This window comes from Protopterus annectens, chromosome 6.part0 (genome assembly GCF_019279795.1).
Source record: "Protopterus annectens isolate FY-2018-M chromosome 6.part0, PAN1.0, whole genome shotgun sequence".
Taxonomy (NCBI): Eukaryota; Metazoa; Chordata; order Ceratodontiformes; family Protopteridae; genus Protopterus; species Protopterus annectens.
In genome coordinates, this window is record NC_056737.1 from 1717917140 (window position 1) to 1717931651 (window position 14512).

Genomic DNA, 14512 nt, shown 5'->3' on the forward strand with positions numbered 1-14512 from the left:
ATGTCTGTCCCTATATACTAGCAGTTCAAATAGGCTCCTTTTATTAACAGAATTATAAACTGTAGTTTTGATTGGAGGTTTTTTCTTTGCATTCAACCAAAACTTCAAGGTCATCACCCAGCATAAATAGGTGCTAGATATCTTCAAAAGGGAACACATCCTACAGTTGCCCTGGCCACTGTAGTGCATCTTCCTGTGGCAGGTCAGTCAGTGTCAGAAAAGATCTTGGCAAACCTTAGTCTCTAATTAATTGTCAAGAGGTCATGCAGACTGTTAGAGGGGAAATGTTGGCACGGGGAGGAAGTTTTTTAACAGGATGTTTTGAAGGCCCACCAGAGTACTGAATCACTTCAGTCTTTGTAATCAAACCAAAATCAAATACAAGAGGTGAGTGTGGCTAGGAAATTTAACAATTTCTTAAGCACTTTCATCTGAAATATAAATGGAAATTTTCAAAAAATAAAAGCACATCTCAGATTTAAATGCTTCATATCACATGGCTCACAAGTCACCTGACAAACCTCATCATACAGAAGTAACAAACATATAGGAAAAAATGCACAAAACAATCACTTAAAAGGTTGTTTATCTATTTTAAAAAAAATCTGATGCCAATACTACCAAGTCTTGGTGACATGTCCACTTGTAGCCTTAATTGCCACAGAGAGTCTTATTCTTCCACTCTATTTTTTTTAAATTACCCTCTGTCATTATGCCAGCACGTAAAACTCTACTGCCAATCATTAGCGGACCGGAGTTCCGCTGTGGCGACCCCTAACCAGGAAAAGCCGAAAGACACAAACAAACAAACCCTCTGTCATTATCTTCCGATGCCATTTCAAGACCAAAAAAAGAAAATGTCTTGTGTTCAGGGATGTCTTTAATATGTCTGTACAAGGCATCATCAGTTTTTTTTTAATTTTCATATCGTAAACATGTTCTAAAATCCTCTAAAATGTCCTTGTCATCATTCCTGTATAAAATGCATTGCAAGATGAACAAGATGCTATATAAACTTATTACTATAAAATGCTTTAGTATTGTAATTGATTCTAGTGTTTGTTTATTTAAACAAGAAATGTCTTTATTAAATTATCACATATGGCATGGGCAGTCACACATTTAGCTGACATATTGACACAATTTTAGTTGTAAGCATTACACATCATTTATAATCTATCCAGTCAAACATTAGATAGCTCATTCAAATCCTGCCTTCTTTAAAACCTCATTCCTCTTCTGCATGTATTGTTCCCACAATTCCCATTTTTCTCTATGTAATTTGCTCCTACCCTTTTCTAAATATACCAGTTCTAGTTGTTTTATTTCTGTTACAGTATTCACTACTACTAGTACAGTTGGTTTAGACTTTGAGTACCATTTTCTAGTAATTGCTTTTTTTGGCAGCTGCCATAATTAAACTCAGCAAGCCCTTACTATGTCTAAACAGTTCCGATTCTCTAGCATAGCTCAAGAAATCATTTCCTTAGGTCCAGCAATTTGCTCACCCAGTATCTCTGTCAGAGTAGTCTGCAGGGAATCTTTAAAGTCTGTGAACTCATTGCACTCCCAGAAAATATGTTCCCAGTTTCCTCTTTCTTCCCCATCACACCTCCAACATTTGCTGTCTACCGGAGGAAAAAATCCTTGGTGTCTACTTGGGGTATAAAATGCCTATATAAAAACTTCCAAATATCCTAAATTTTATAGACTTTGTTGGATATTTGGGAGACTTGCATATATCCCTCTCTTGTTTGAATTGCTTATCCATCTCTCTTCCCAAGCCTTTCTAACCTCTGACTGGTTGTTATAGTTATCATACTGTATTCTGTATGCTGTACCAATATTTCCTTTAACAGCAGTTTCTGTTCTAGACTCTACTAAAAACTCTACTAGTGCTGGTCTTTCACTTCGAATCCCTTACTTTTTTCTCTTTGCCTGTACTCCGACATCAATCCTTGATGGGGAAGGCAATCTGTAGCCTGTATTCCAAATAAATTCTTGGACTCTTCCTATTCTATTACTTTTCTCTCTGTAACTATCTGCTCCCAGTACCTTGGTTCTTTTGCCAGTTTACTCTAGTAAATTCCAGCCCTTTCTTGCCTGTATCCCTAATTGCAGTCATCTCTATTAGCAAAATCTCCTTTCTCCATTCCTCCTGTTGGCTTAGTTCTTAGAATACTTTCTGCTACTTTATGAATGTAATATTCTATATGATTATCATTCTTCTTAAGGATCTGCATCCAGAATCCCAGTCTCTCCTCGTTTCTTGAACTTCCCCCTTGTTTCATTATAATCCCTGTCCACTTTGAATTATAGGTTTCTGCTTTTCCCTTGTACAAAGCCGTAACTGTGTAGCTCTGAAATACCGCATTCAAATTGGGTAATCCCAAACCACCTTGTTCTATTGGAAGAATCAGTTTATCCCACTTGACTCTTGCTGTCTTCCCCTGCCAGGTAAAATCCTTCAGCTCTTTATTAATTGCTGTCCACAACTTCTCCTTTGGTTGACAAAAATATGCCTGACCTGTGTATAAAACTAAAGGGCTAGAAACATTTTAACTGCGGTTTCTTGTATCAGTATCAAAAAAGCAGAGCTTCCGGTTTTTCAGCTTTTGTATTATCTGTTATTTAGACTCTTCCCACGTATCCTTAGCTGCTACACCAGAATTCTTTTTAATCCATATTCCTAAGTACTTCATTTTATCTTGTTCCCATAAATATGGATATTGCTGAACCAATTTGTGTGTGGGTACATAATTTACAGCTATTGCCTTTGTTTTAGCTTCATTAATTTTGTCTCACACAAAGATTTGTAACTGCAACAAAATGTTTCACAACACTGAAATGTCCTTTTCTGGTTTTATCAGGTATAAAATAATATCATATTATCTGTAAATTGTCTTGACTACCATACCAATTATACCCTTGAATTGCTGAGTCTTTTTCTTTGCCAGTGGTTCTAAATATACTGTAGATAACAAAGGGGAAAGAAGACACTGCTGCCTGGTTCCTCTGCTCAAACATAGGAACCCACCCTCTTTAATTTTTGCCTCTGTTCCCTCATATATCCTCCTGAACAACCTTATAATTTTATCAAGGAATGCAAATGCTTCTGTTGCCCTGCTCATAAACTCCCGGTTTACGCTGTCAAATGCTTTCTCTGCATTAAGACCCATCGACAACAGTGATATTTTCTTACATTCTGCTTCCCTCTGGGTCATCAGTGTTCTGTTAATGTTAATTGTTTGCCTTCCCTCCACAAAGCCACATTGATCCATATCTATTAATTCTGGCATCAACTTTACTATTCTTTTAGCCATTATAGACGTAAACACTTTATAATCATGGTTTAAGATTGAAATGGGCTTGTATGAAGCTGGATCTGATAGATCTTTATCCACTTTAGGTATTACAGCCACAACCGCTGTCTTCCAATATGTTGGTGCTTCTCCTCCTCTTAAAATACAGTTAAACAAAACCTTCCCGATCTTTATAATTTTTTCCACTCCTAGTTTCCAAACTTCCACAGGAGTCTCATCTCTTCCTGGGGACTTTACATATGGATAAGTTGTAAATCACCTTTATCTCATCTCCTCCTTTCCTTACTTTTAGTAATTGAGCCTCATTACCTCTGACCTTAGCATATTTAATTCTTCTATAAACATTTCCATTTGTACCTTTTCTTGATTTCCATATTTCTCTGTTTTATGCAGACTTGTATAACATTTCTGAAATATTTTAGTACTGCTACAGGATCTGTTGTTATCTTCCTTGTTATAGGCTGCAAGTGATTCTAGTGTTAGCGTAAAACATAAAAATAGCAGATCCACTGTGTATATACTGCTTGCTGTTTACCACATAGAAAAGTTCCTTTCTCTTTGGTAGTAGCTAATCCCTACTTAATAAATTTTTATTAAAGTTTTACATTTATTATATACAAACCTAGGTTGTTCATCAATAACTTTAAACAAAGCCGTGTTTCCTTTCATAATGCATATTTTATAAGTACAGCAGTTAAAATAATAGAACCACCTGAAGGCAGTCTAAGAGATACAACATACTTGCTTATGATAATCTTTACCTGAGAGTCATGATATGAATTAAGCATTTAAGTGTGAGATGTGCTCTTTTTTTTTTTTTTTTTTGCTGTCTGAAGAAGTCCATTTACATTTAGGATGGAAGCTCTTAGTAAATTATTTTCCTAGCCACACACTCCTCTTGTGTTTGTTTTTGGTGCATTTTCAATTTGTATCATACTTGGCTGGTTTTCTTTAAATCTTTATATTTACCATGTGAAGCACTTTGTTTGTATGCATCTGTAAAGACAACTGGTAAAGACAACTGCTGAGGTACCATTGAAGTTTGGAACAGTAAATCCATTTGTTCCATTTTGGAGTGGTGATTTTTATCTGAAATTTTGCATGGTCACATATTGAGCCTTTATGCAGCTGTTGCTTCCTCACAACGTTTGGCTGTTTTTGGTAGTTGAAATGAATAGCTGTTAACATCTCGGTATTTGGGAATGTTGAGGTTTCTGCAGTACACTTTGGGTAAGCTGTTTTCAGTATGTAGTGCTGCATTCTTCTTTCGTTTGCTTTCATAGCCTTCATTATGGTGCTGCCCACAGCTGCAGAAGATTGCATTAATATGGTGATCTGTTTCCTTCTGTGATGGGAAGACTTCCACCAAGATTCCTACACTGACAAAGTTGAAAAGGTTCTTCACCTAGGACAGACTGCTATTTGTCCTCAAGTCTATAAATGTGCAAGTCTGAAAGGTCTGTCTAAAACATCTAACCAAATATCCTATTCATTAGACACTTCAGCTACGTCTCTAGACTGAGAAACATGCACTGCCTCCAACTTGCAGGCACAGTATTTTCTGGACTTTATTAACATGGATCAAACATACTAGTATTCACCATTATAGAAGAGTGCTGACCCCCCTCCCCCACCCTCACAGGTGAAGTCAGATGACAAAGCTGTCTCCTTTAAAATAAAAATCAACTTGGTAAATCCAGCAAAACCTGTAGTAGTTCGGAACATGACGGTCAAAATTCAGCACCCTGAGTTCAAAGCAGCCTGTGTGGAATTGTTCAGAAAAATTCTGGTTTTCGTGAATTTGGTGTTTTTCACATTACTGTGTGGAATTGTTCACAGAAATGTGTACAGTCATAAATGACTGCATAGAGGCTGCTGTGCTTACTAGAAGTAAGCTCAAAACATACCCCCAAAACAAATCACACTGGTAGAATCCTAACCTTAACAGCGGATACAATGAAAGGAAAAAAGTCATGGCCAAAATTAGAAAGAGCAACTCTTATAATGACAAGAATACACTAATTAAGCTAAGCTGGAAACTAAGAATACTAATTAAATACAAGAAGGTCAATTACGAGGTCAAGATGGTCTTTCTAGTCAAAGATGAGCAGAAGGCCTTCTACAGCTATGTTCAGAACCTTAAAGATTACACAGTAGTATGCTAATCTGGTAGTAAATTATACCACCTTCATCAAGTAGTGAGGCATAGTGAATTTGCTGACTGACAAATTCATCTCTTAACTTCATACCCATGCTCCTCCCATGAAATCCTTACTAACATACTACCCCCTCCCCCCCAACTATTAACAGGGAGCAGGTCATGGTGGCACTCACTAAGGCCAAAAATGGAGCCTCAGTAGACCTAGACAGTATCCCAAGTTGCCTCTTACAATAACTTGAGACATGACCTATTAGGACCACTTGAGTCACTTTTCAACTACAGCCTCAAAACAGGCTATGACCACATGAATGAAGGGCTGCACACGGGTGGCCAATCAACTGATCCCTGAACTTACAGGTGTATTAGTATGAGTAATCTGATATGCAAAGCCATGGAACAAATTATCGTTGAAATGATCAGGAAAGAAGCTGGTAACTTATAGATGCTGGACTCATTCCAGTTTGGTTTTGTCGAGGGAAGGCCATGCCAACTTAACCTGTTGGACTTGATTGAGAGGGTCACCAAAGCAATGGATGAGAAAACCGTGCATATCATCTACCTAGACTTGACTAAGGAATTCGATATAATAACCCACTCAGATATTGTTGACAGACTCATTGAACTGGGTATAAATCCTTGCATAACTCACTGGATTGCAATTTGGCTCATAGATAGGACCCCAGAAGTCAGGATTGGTGAGAACACCTCCACCAAGAGACCAGTCACCGGCAGCTTTTCTCAGAGCTCAATGTTGAGCCCGCTCTTGTTTGGCATCTACTTCTTGGAAGTCAAGACTAATGGCAAGGGCCTCTGAATCACCAAGTTTGCAGATGACTGCAAATTGGGAGCTGTGATAGATTCACCCCATGACACTAAATTCCTGCAAGAGGGTCTACCACAGACAAATGACTGGTGCCAAAGCCATGGATTAAAACCTAATGTAAAGAAGTGCATTATAGTGCCTTTTTCGAAAAAGTCCACCCAGGTTAATTACTCCATTGATAAAACAAGCCTAAGGGTTTACCCAGTAGTTGGGGATCTGGCAACATATATAGACAGTAATCTGGGGTTTGACCATCACATAGCCAGTGTAGTAAGAAAATCATTCTGTGTTGCCCAACTTGTATGTAAGTATATGGCATCCAGGTCCAAGGGACTACTACTTTATTCTGCCTTTATCAGCCCCATCATCGAGTGCATTCCCCCCTTCGGCATGTACCTGACCAAACATATGCAACAGTTGGAATGCCCACACAGGTTCCTCACCAAGAAAATCCAGGTTAAGACATTATCCTGTGCAGGTCATCTTAAAGGCCCTATTTATATACTCATTCTCCTACAGGTTAGTGAGAGGTGATGTATAGTTGGCATATAAGGCATCCTCAGATTGAGCACTGATGGACCTTTTGCACATCGCAAAATGAATAGCGCCAGAAACAGTAAATCAAAGGATTTAAACTTTGCTTGTGGCATAGATAGAACGTGCTGGTGAGATAGATATGTCTCTCAAAGGATCCACATGCTCTGGAATAGGTGCTCCATCTATGTGAAGAAGAGTCCATCCTTAACTGTTTTCAAACAAAACCCTGACCTTTGGATGAGTAATCGAAAATTCACCCATGGTCTGGCCCCCATGCCTCTTATAGACAGAGGCTGAAAGTAAATATCCCCTAACTAACAACCCCCCCCATAAAAGCTTTAGTAACTTCCTAACTTTTCCCTCCAAATAACTGCCCATATTATATGGAGACACAGTTGGGTGCGGTTGCATGACTACGCCTGTAAAAGCCCTGGTGGTCATTAGCCTAGTATACACCTATGAACCTGTAGTTTCGCTCTTGGCCTCATTCCTTCTTTGATCAAATTTACATGTATTTGCTGACTTGACATATCACAACTGGTGGAAGGCTAAAGTTTGGCCCATTGTAGACTTGTCACCCGTCCCTTAAGTGTCCAGTCTTCATTTCCAGCAACTTTTATAGTGAAGAATCCACCACTAGGTTCGGACCTAAACTTCAAGATGTGACATGTTTTGTTCTTTTGAATCAGGCAGATTGGCGGACCTGAAATTTATACTGGAAGCCACTAGAGAGTCTATCACATTCAGTTGAAAAACTTTCAAGCTCTGGGTTACATGTAAAGCACTATGCCTTGTTTTAAAGAGGATCTTGCTGTATTTTAGGATAAATTTATCTTTCCTCCTTAAAGAGGTTTCTTTGCTGTTGCTCAGTTCATCTATCTCCCAGTTTTCCATCCATGTGCTCAGAATACTGTACAAGTATGTCCTGTATATCATTTGTGTTTACCTTTGCAATCCATGAGAATAAGATTACTGACTACTTTGCATCTTTCACTTTGGGTAAAGATTTTGCACCTCAGGATTGCAGCATTGCCCTTCCCTTCCTGCACACTACGGTGTCTGTACCTAAGTAATGATCCAGGCCAGTTGTGTGGGAAGAGAATGGTCTTCCCACTGTCAAGAGGTGAGTAGATGCTACCTGCTTGAGCCAATGATGCTGTCAGTATAGGTTTTTACTGGAGAGCCTGGTTTACTGCCATATTTCAGTGACATGCTAGCTTTTTTAGGTCATTGATGCTGAACTGGCTGTGTGTTTCGCCATCATCTGTAATTGCAGACCATCCGGTACTAATTTTAAACTTGCACTTGTTTTAGAATTGAGTGCGGTTTCACATAAAGCTCAATTTGATGAAATAAGTATTTTAAGAGGATGGATCGAATTGATTTAATTTGAGAATGCAGTTTCTTGTATTCATTCATGTATGTATGCAGTAGCCTGTTTTATTGTGTGTAGCCATCTTGTGTTCTGGGTGTAGTCATGTGTTTATAGCACAAATATACTGCCTGCTCCATGCTGTCATCAGTTAAGTCTTCATTTGTTCACTAGTATGGAAACTGGCATTGCTTGACATCTTCAGTCTATTTTTTCATGTGTGTATGGGGTGGCATTTTCTTTGGTACCCAGTGAATATTGCTAGTGAAGGTTGCCACGAGTGTGCCCTGTTGCGTAATCCAAGTTTATGACCTCATGAAGATCTACTTGTAAAGTAATGGTTAAACTACTTTCTTCAGAAGTAGTTAAAGTAGTTTCTGTATACATATAATGGACTGTTAAAAAACAGACAAAACAAAACTTGTTCTAGGAGTGTGTCGTGATAAGTACAGGTACTTGCGTAGTGAAACCAGTTGTGTGACTTGCCAGCACATCATGTGCTTCATAAATTCATTAGTAAACTGTCCAGTATTATAAACCAAGTGGCTGTTCAAAAAGCACTGATTCAGTAAAGTAAGGATTAAAATGTTTTCATTTTTTTAACCAGTTATCTAGTTGGTAATGCTTCACTTCATTGCTATTTAAATGATTGTGATTATAAAATATCCATCTATTAAATGCCATTACTGTTGTGTGAGAAGGCTGCCACAAGTCATGCATACATCTTTGTGAAGGCTGAAATTGCAGGCGTTTCTAATGATTGAAAATGTGGACTGCTGTGGGAAGAAGTTATGCAAGCAGATATCTTATTTGTAAGGTTTTGTGCATCATGGAATGTAACATTAAACACTGTTTTCACAGGTATATTCTTGGGGAAGCAATTCTTATGGGCAGCTGGGGCACAAGGAATCACTGTCTACAGTACCTCGTCTTGCCAAGGTATTTATACTTGGGTTGAAACTATTTTATTATTGCTTTGTACCTTTGTGTGTGCACTAATTACTAAAACTGCCCACTCTTAACAAAAACAGCTAATTTCACATATGGATTTTTTATAGTAAGTAAAGTGAGATGATTATTACAGTTGTTACCTTTCTGACAGGAAATGCCCATCTGAGATGTCCATTTTCTGTGGAATCTCAGAATGAAGACACCCACAGGTTAAAATCTTAATCGCTGCAACTTAATGTAATATTTTATTAGTACATTCTCAGTTTAAGTAGTTGGGAAATGTGTTTGGTAAGTGTAGTACTAGTGTACTATTTTCAGGATGACTAAAAGTTCCTGTGTAAATGGAGCTGTGTAGACATGGTTCATGTGAGAAAAGGGAGGGAGAAGTTCTTGGCTACGGATTGGTCCAGTAGTCGAGTCTTTTAGGCTGTGCAGCATTTGTTAGTGATAGTGCTCTCAAAACAAAGCCAAACCTTCTAAGTCTGAGAAAACACAGTCTTTTTCCTAGGAGCAGGAGAGGAAGGCCACAGACTGTTAATTTTGTCAGAGGAATTGCCTAGGTTCATAGGTTCATATTAGGCTATCTGCCCTAGGGCATTTATAAGCCTAGCCAGAGTATGTTTGGTTTTCGCCACCCATTTTAAATTAATTTTGCTATGCCCTTTTTCGAGGTTAGTATACTGTGCCTCTGTCTAACAGTGACACAGAAGTGATACCCGGGGTAAACCTACGATCTCCCATCCACTCATTAAGATTCCTCTTGAAGAGAGTCAATGAGGGACTCTGCCTAACCTGGACTGGGATTTTATTCCAGAGTGAAGGGAGCCTCTGGGTTATGAATCTGTCCCTCCAGCATGTCCTATTTATTTCAGTGCTGAGGTTCAAGTCTCTCGAGCACGTAGCTCGATGGGATTTGGATTTTCTGAGGTGCAGCATGTTCATTAATTCCAGGTTGGACATGGCTTTATACGTCAGGCACAGATCGCTTCTGAGCAGGCAGTGTGCCACTGAGTAGAGCTGGAGTTTCTTTAACCGGGCAGCATATGGCATCTGTTTGAGCCCTTTGATCCTCTTGGTGAGGTACTTTTGGGGTCTTTCCAGTTGCTGCAGGTGTCTGGTAAAGTACATCCCAAAAGGGGCATTGTACTCAATTATGGGCCTGATGAGGGATGAGTAAAGAGGTACGATGACCTCCTCTGATCTAGATGTGAATCCGTTCATGATTAGGTGGGCTATATAAAATGTTTTTCTAACCACTTTGGCCACGTGGTTGTCAAATTTGAGATTGCTATCAACTTGGGTCCCCAGGTCCCTAATTACTTCTTCCGTACTTAATGAATTACCACCTATGTGGTATTTTGTGGGCGCTTTGTTTTTGCCAAAGGGGATGACTATACACTTTTTGGCGTTTAGCTTGAGGCCATGGCTCTGGCACCAGTTGTCTGTTTCTATGAGGCCCTTTTGTAGGATGTTTGTGTTGACTGGAGAGTCTATTATGGCGCCCAGTTTGCAGTCATCTGCGAATTTGGTCAGCCACAGTCCTTCTGTGTTGGCCTGTACCTCTGAGAAATATATACCGAACAAGAGAGGTCCCAGGACTGAGCCTTGTGGGACGCCACTTGTAACTGGTTTGGAGTCTGACATGGCTCCAGCAATTCTAACCATGTGGGTTTTGTCCTTGAGCCAGTTTGCAACCCATCTAGTGAAATAGGGGTTTATATTTAAGCTGGTGAGCTTATCTATAATGCCCGAGTGGGGTATTGTATCAAAGGCTTTTGCGAGGTCCAGGTAGGCTGTGTGGACCACCTTCCCCTCGTCAGTGGCCTTGGTGACTGTTTCAAAGAAATCAACCAGGTTTTAGAGGCAGGATCTGCCCTTAACAAAGCCGAACTGGGTAGGATCCAGTGTCTGTAGGTACCCAATATCTTTATTTATGAGGTCCATGATGATCCTTTCCATAGCTTTGCAGACCAAGCTAGTCAGGCTTATGGGGCGATAGTTTCCAGGATCCGTTGAGGCACCACCTTTGTGGAGAGGGACCACTGTTGCTGTACGCCACTCTTTGGGTACATATCCTGTAGTAAGGCTGAGATTGAACAGTAATTTTATGTTTGGGTTTAGTTCTTCTTGGAGTTCATGTAGGACGCAGCCCGGGACACCGTCTGGTCCCATTGATGCTGTGTTTTTTGCTTTGGAGAGGGCAGCTCTTACCTGAGCATCTTAGATGTCAGGGGGGCAGCACTCGGCTGGGATAGATATTTGCCCTTTTGATGGGGAAGGGGGGGGAGTTTGCGCTGAACCTGTCTGCTAGGATGTTGGCAATGTCTGTGGGTTCAGTGTATTTTTTGTCATTTTGGACTAATTCTGAGCATATCTGGGAATTCCCACCCAGGTTCCCAACATAACTAAAGAAAGCCTTGTGATTATCCTTAGTGTCCTGTGCAATTTTTCTCTCGAAGCTGGTCTTAGACGATTTTATGAGTGCCCGTAGTTTTTTGCCCAGTGAAACATCTAATGTTCACTCAGGTAAAACATCTTTTTGAAAGAGGGGCTGAATTCTCTGATGATCCTTCTGAGGCTGTGACATGAAGTAACAGAAATTAAAGCATAGCTTGCTGCCAACAGTAGCTGTTTGCTGCATTGTTGTACGGTTTTATTTTTGACTGAATAACACAGTGGTACAGTAATTACTACCATATATATATATATATATATATATATATATATATATATATATATAAAATGATTTTTCTGTTTCATGTCATCTTTTGTTCTGACCTGCTTTATTTAGAAGGGACCCTTGACAGTATTACTTGTTGGCCTTTAACGCTCCCTTTCAGTTAAAGCCTGTTTCAAACAATACAGAACAGTAAGAGAAATGTGTGGAAATATACATGCCAGTCAATGTATGCTAATAGTTGTAAAATATTGCAACACAAAATAGATGTTCATCTAAGACAGATAAAGCCATTTTAAAAAAGGACTTAGACATAGAAGATCTGATTGAGAATAAGGTGGAACAGTCAAACAAAACTAGTGGTGAGCACATGGTGAAAGGGTTGCAACATGAGTTCCTTGGATTATTTGGGGTGGGTGTGAGCTTGATTTATTGAAACTGAGAAGAACAAGCACTATAATGAAGTAATTTGTAACGCAGGTAACATAAGATCATTGTCACTTTTAGCTGATTGGAGGGGGTCATAACTTTTTGAAGAGTGGTGCAGTGTGGTTCAATCCAAGTTCTGTTAATCATATACAGCTACAAATCTTGTTCAGTGCAATCTAAAGCTGTGGATTATTATTTATTCTGTGTCTTGGCCAACCTCCAATAAACCAAAGGCTGTCTGGTTGCCCTGCACTGAGACTCTACGTCGGTGGAACACTAAAGTGCTTTCAGCTACAGTAGTGTATGTTAGAGTTATATTTAATCTGCCCTCTAAACTGAAGAGTTTTTGCTATAGCCGTTTACTGTAAGTGTGCACAGTAATCCCCCCCCCCCCCCACACACACACACACACACACATTTTTCTCTTCCTTTTGTACTCCTAGGTCAGTTACTTAAAACTACCTTCTTTTTCCTGGAAGTGGTTTACCTATGTACCTGCAGCCCATACTTCAATTGTTTTTCCCTATAGAAGTGGTGGTCCTTTTCACCCCACCGTACTAGATTAGCAGTACAAGATTTGTAGTTATTAGGAAGATACTGCACTACACTGACCTGAAATTACCTGAGCTTGGTTTCCCTGATTGTGTTTTCTTAGCAGTTGGCCTAGTCCAGTTTTTCTGCCTCACAACCTTGTATTACTTTGTGTCTATCTCTCTTCCCCACCTTGAACCTGCACTCTTCCCTCCCACTCCTGCTTAATTACAGAGGAATCAAAAAACCTGATCTAGAAAGGCATCATCTTTTGACTTGGCTTTTCTGACCTTGCTTCATAGGAATCCCCAGTAGTGTGCTTGCATGTAAGTACTACCTAGTATTGTTTTTGTTTGTGATTCTTATTGCTATTTTTGTGAAGTTTCACCCATGGTATGTTTTGTTTTTGTCAAGCATATTTTTAGTTGGTAACAGCTCTGTTTGGTCACTTGTTTGTGTTTTCGTCATGCCGGTATAGAATTATATTCATAGCATATTGTGGCTTTAAACAACAGGTAAAATGCTGCTTTATTCACTAATGTGAATATTGTCAGTTGATATGTGTACTTTTAGATCAGTAACCTTCTTGGCAATTAGAGTAGAACTTACTGTAACCTCTGAGGGATACACGTTTCTACATAACATCACTGTTATTTCTGACTTTTAGTTGGAGAATTCTGAATTGTGTGTAGCATCGTAGTAGTTACTTGTGTTTCTGTAGCATACCAACATTATTCCTGACTTTTAGTGGAGAATGCTAAATTGTGTGTAGCATCTTAATAGTTACTGTTTTCTCTTCATATCCTTTATAACAATACATAATAGTGCAGTGTATGTTATAATAGCTTGGTATCAACTGCAGTTACCTTTTGTTTTTTGTTCTCTGCTATCCTTACATTTTGTGTTGCTCATAGAATTGTGCTGTTTCTTACAAGGGATGCTGCTCCTCCCCTGCATCCTCTATCTTAGTTGCTTGGTAATAAGAGTGATTTAAAACTTCATTCTTAATATTTACCTCCTTTTCCTTTTTATTTCCAGTACCCCCAGCAAATGTTTTATTTTGTGTCTTGGCCAACCTCCGATAAACCAAAGGCTGTCTGGTTGTCCTGCACTGTGAGACCCTGTATTGGTGGAACACGAAAGTGCTTTCAGCTACACTAGTGTATGTTAGAGTTATATTTAATCTGTCCTCTAAACTGAAGACATTTTGCCATAGCCTTTAACTGTAAGTGGGCATACTACTCTCCCCCCCCCCATTTTTTCTCTTCCTATTGTACTCCTAGGTCAATTATTTAAAACTATTTTCTTTCTCTTGGAAATGGTTTAGCTATGTACCTGCAGCCCATACTTCAATTGTTTTTCCCTATAGAAGTGATGATCCTTTTCACCCCACCGTACTATATTAGTAGTACAAGATTTGTAGTTATTAGGAAGATACTGCACTACACTGACCTGGAATTGGTTGAGCTTGGTTTCCCTGGTTTTGTTTTCTTAGCAGCTGGCCAAGTCCAATTTTTCTGCCTCACAACTTTGTATTACTTTGTGTTTATCTCCCTCTCCCACCTTGAACCTGCACACATCCCTCCCACTCCTGCTTAATTACAGAGGAATCAAAAAACCTGATGTGGAAATGCACCATCTTTTGACTTAGCTTTTCTGCCCTTGCTTCATAGGAATCTCCAGTAGTTTACTTGCATATACCATATTC

General features: G+C 39.3%; 1 protein-coding gene across 2 annotated transcripts in view; it reads left to right on the plus strand.

The window, feature by feature from the left end:
- Window positions 1-14512, plus strand: part of ALS2 (alsin Rho guanine nucleotide exchange factor ALS2) — a 2167716-nt gene that overhangs the window by 564685 nt on the left and 1588519 nt on the right. For both annotated transcript variants that reach the window (XM_044075110.1, XM_044075111.1), the window contains exon 8: window positions 9078-9155. In XM_044075110.1, coding sequence (XP_043931045.1) covers window positions 9078-9155 — 78 coding nt within the window. The remainder of the gene's footprint in view (window positions 1-9077; window positions 9156-14512) is intronic.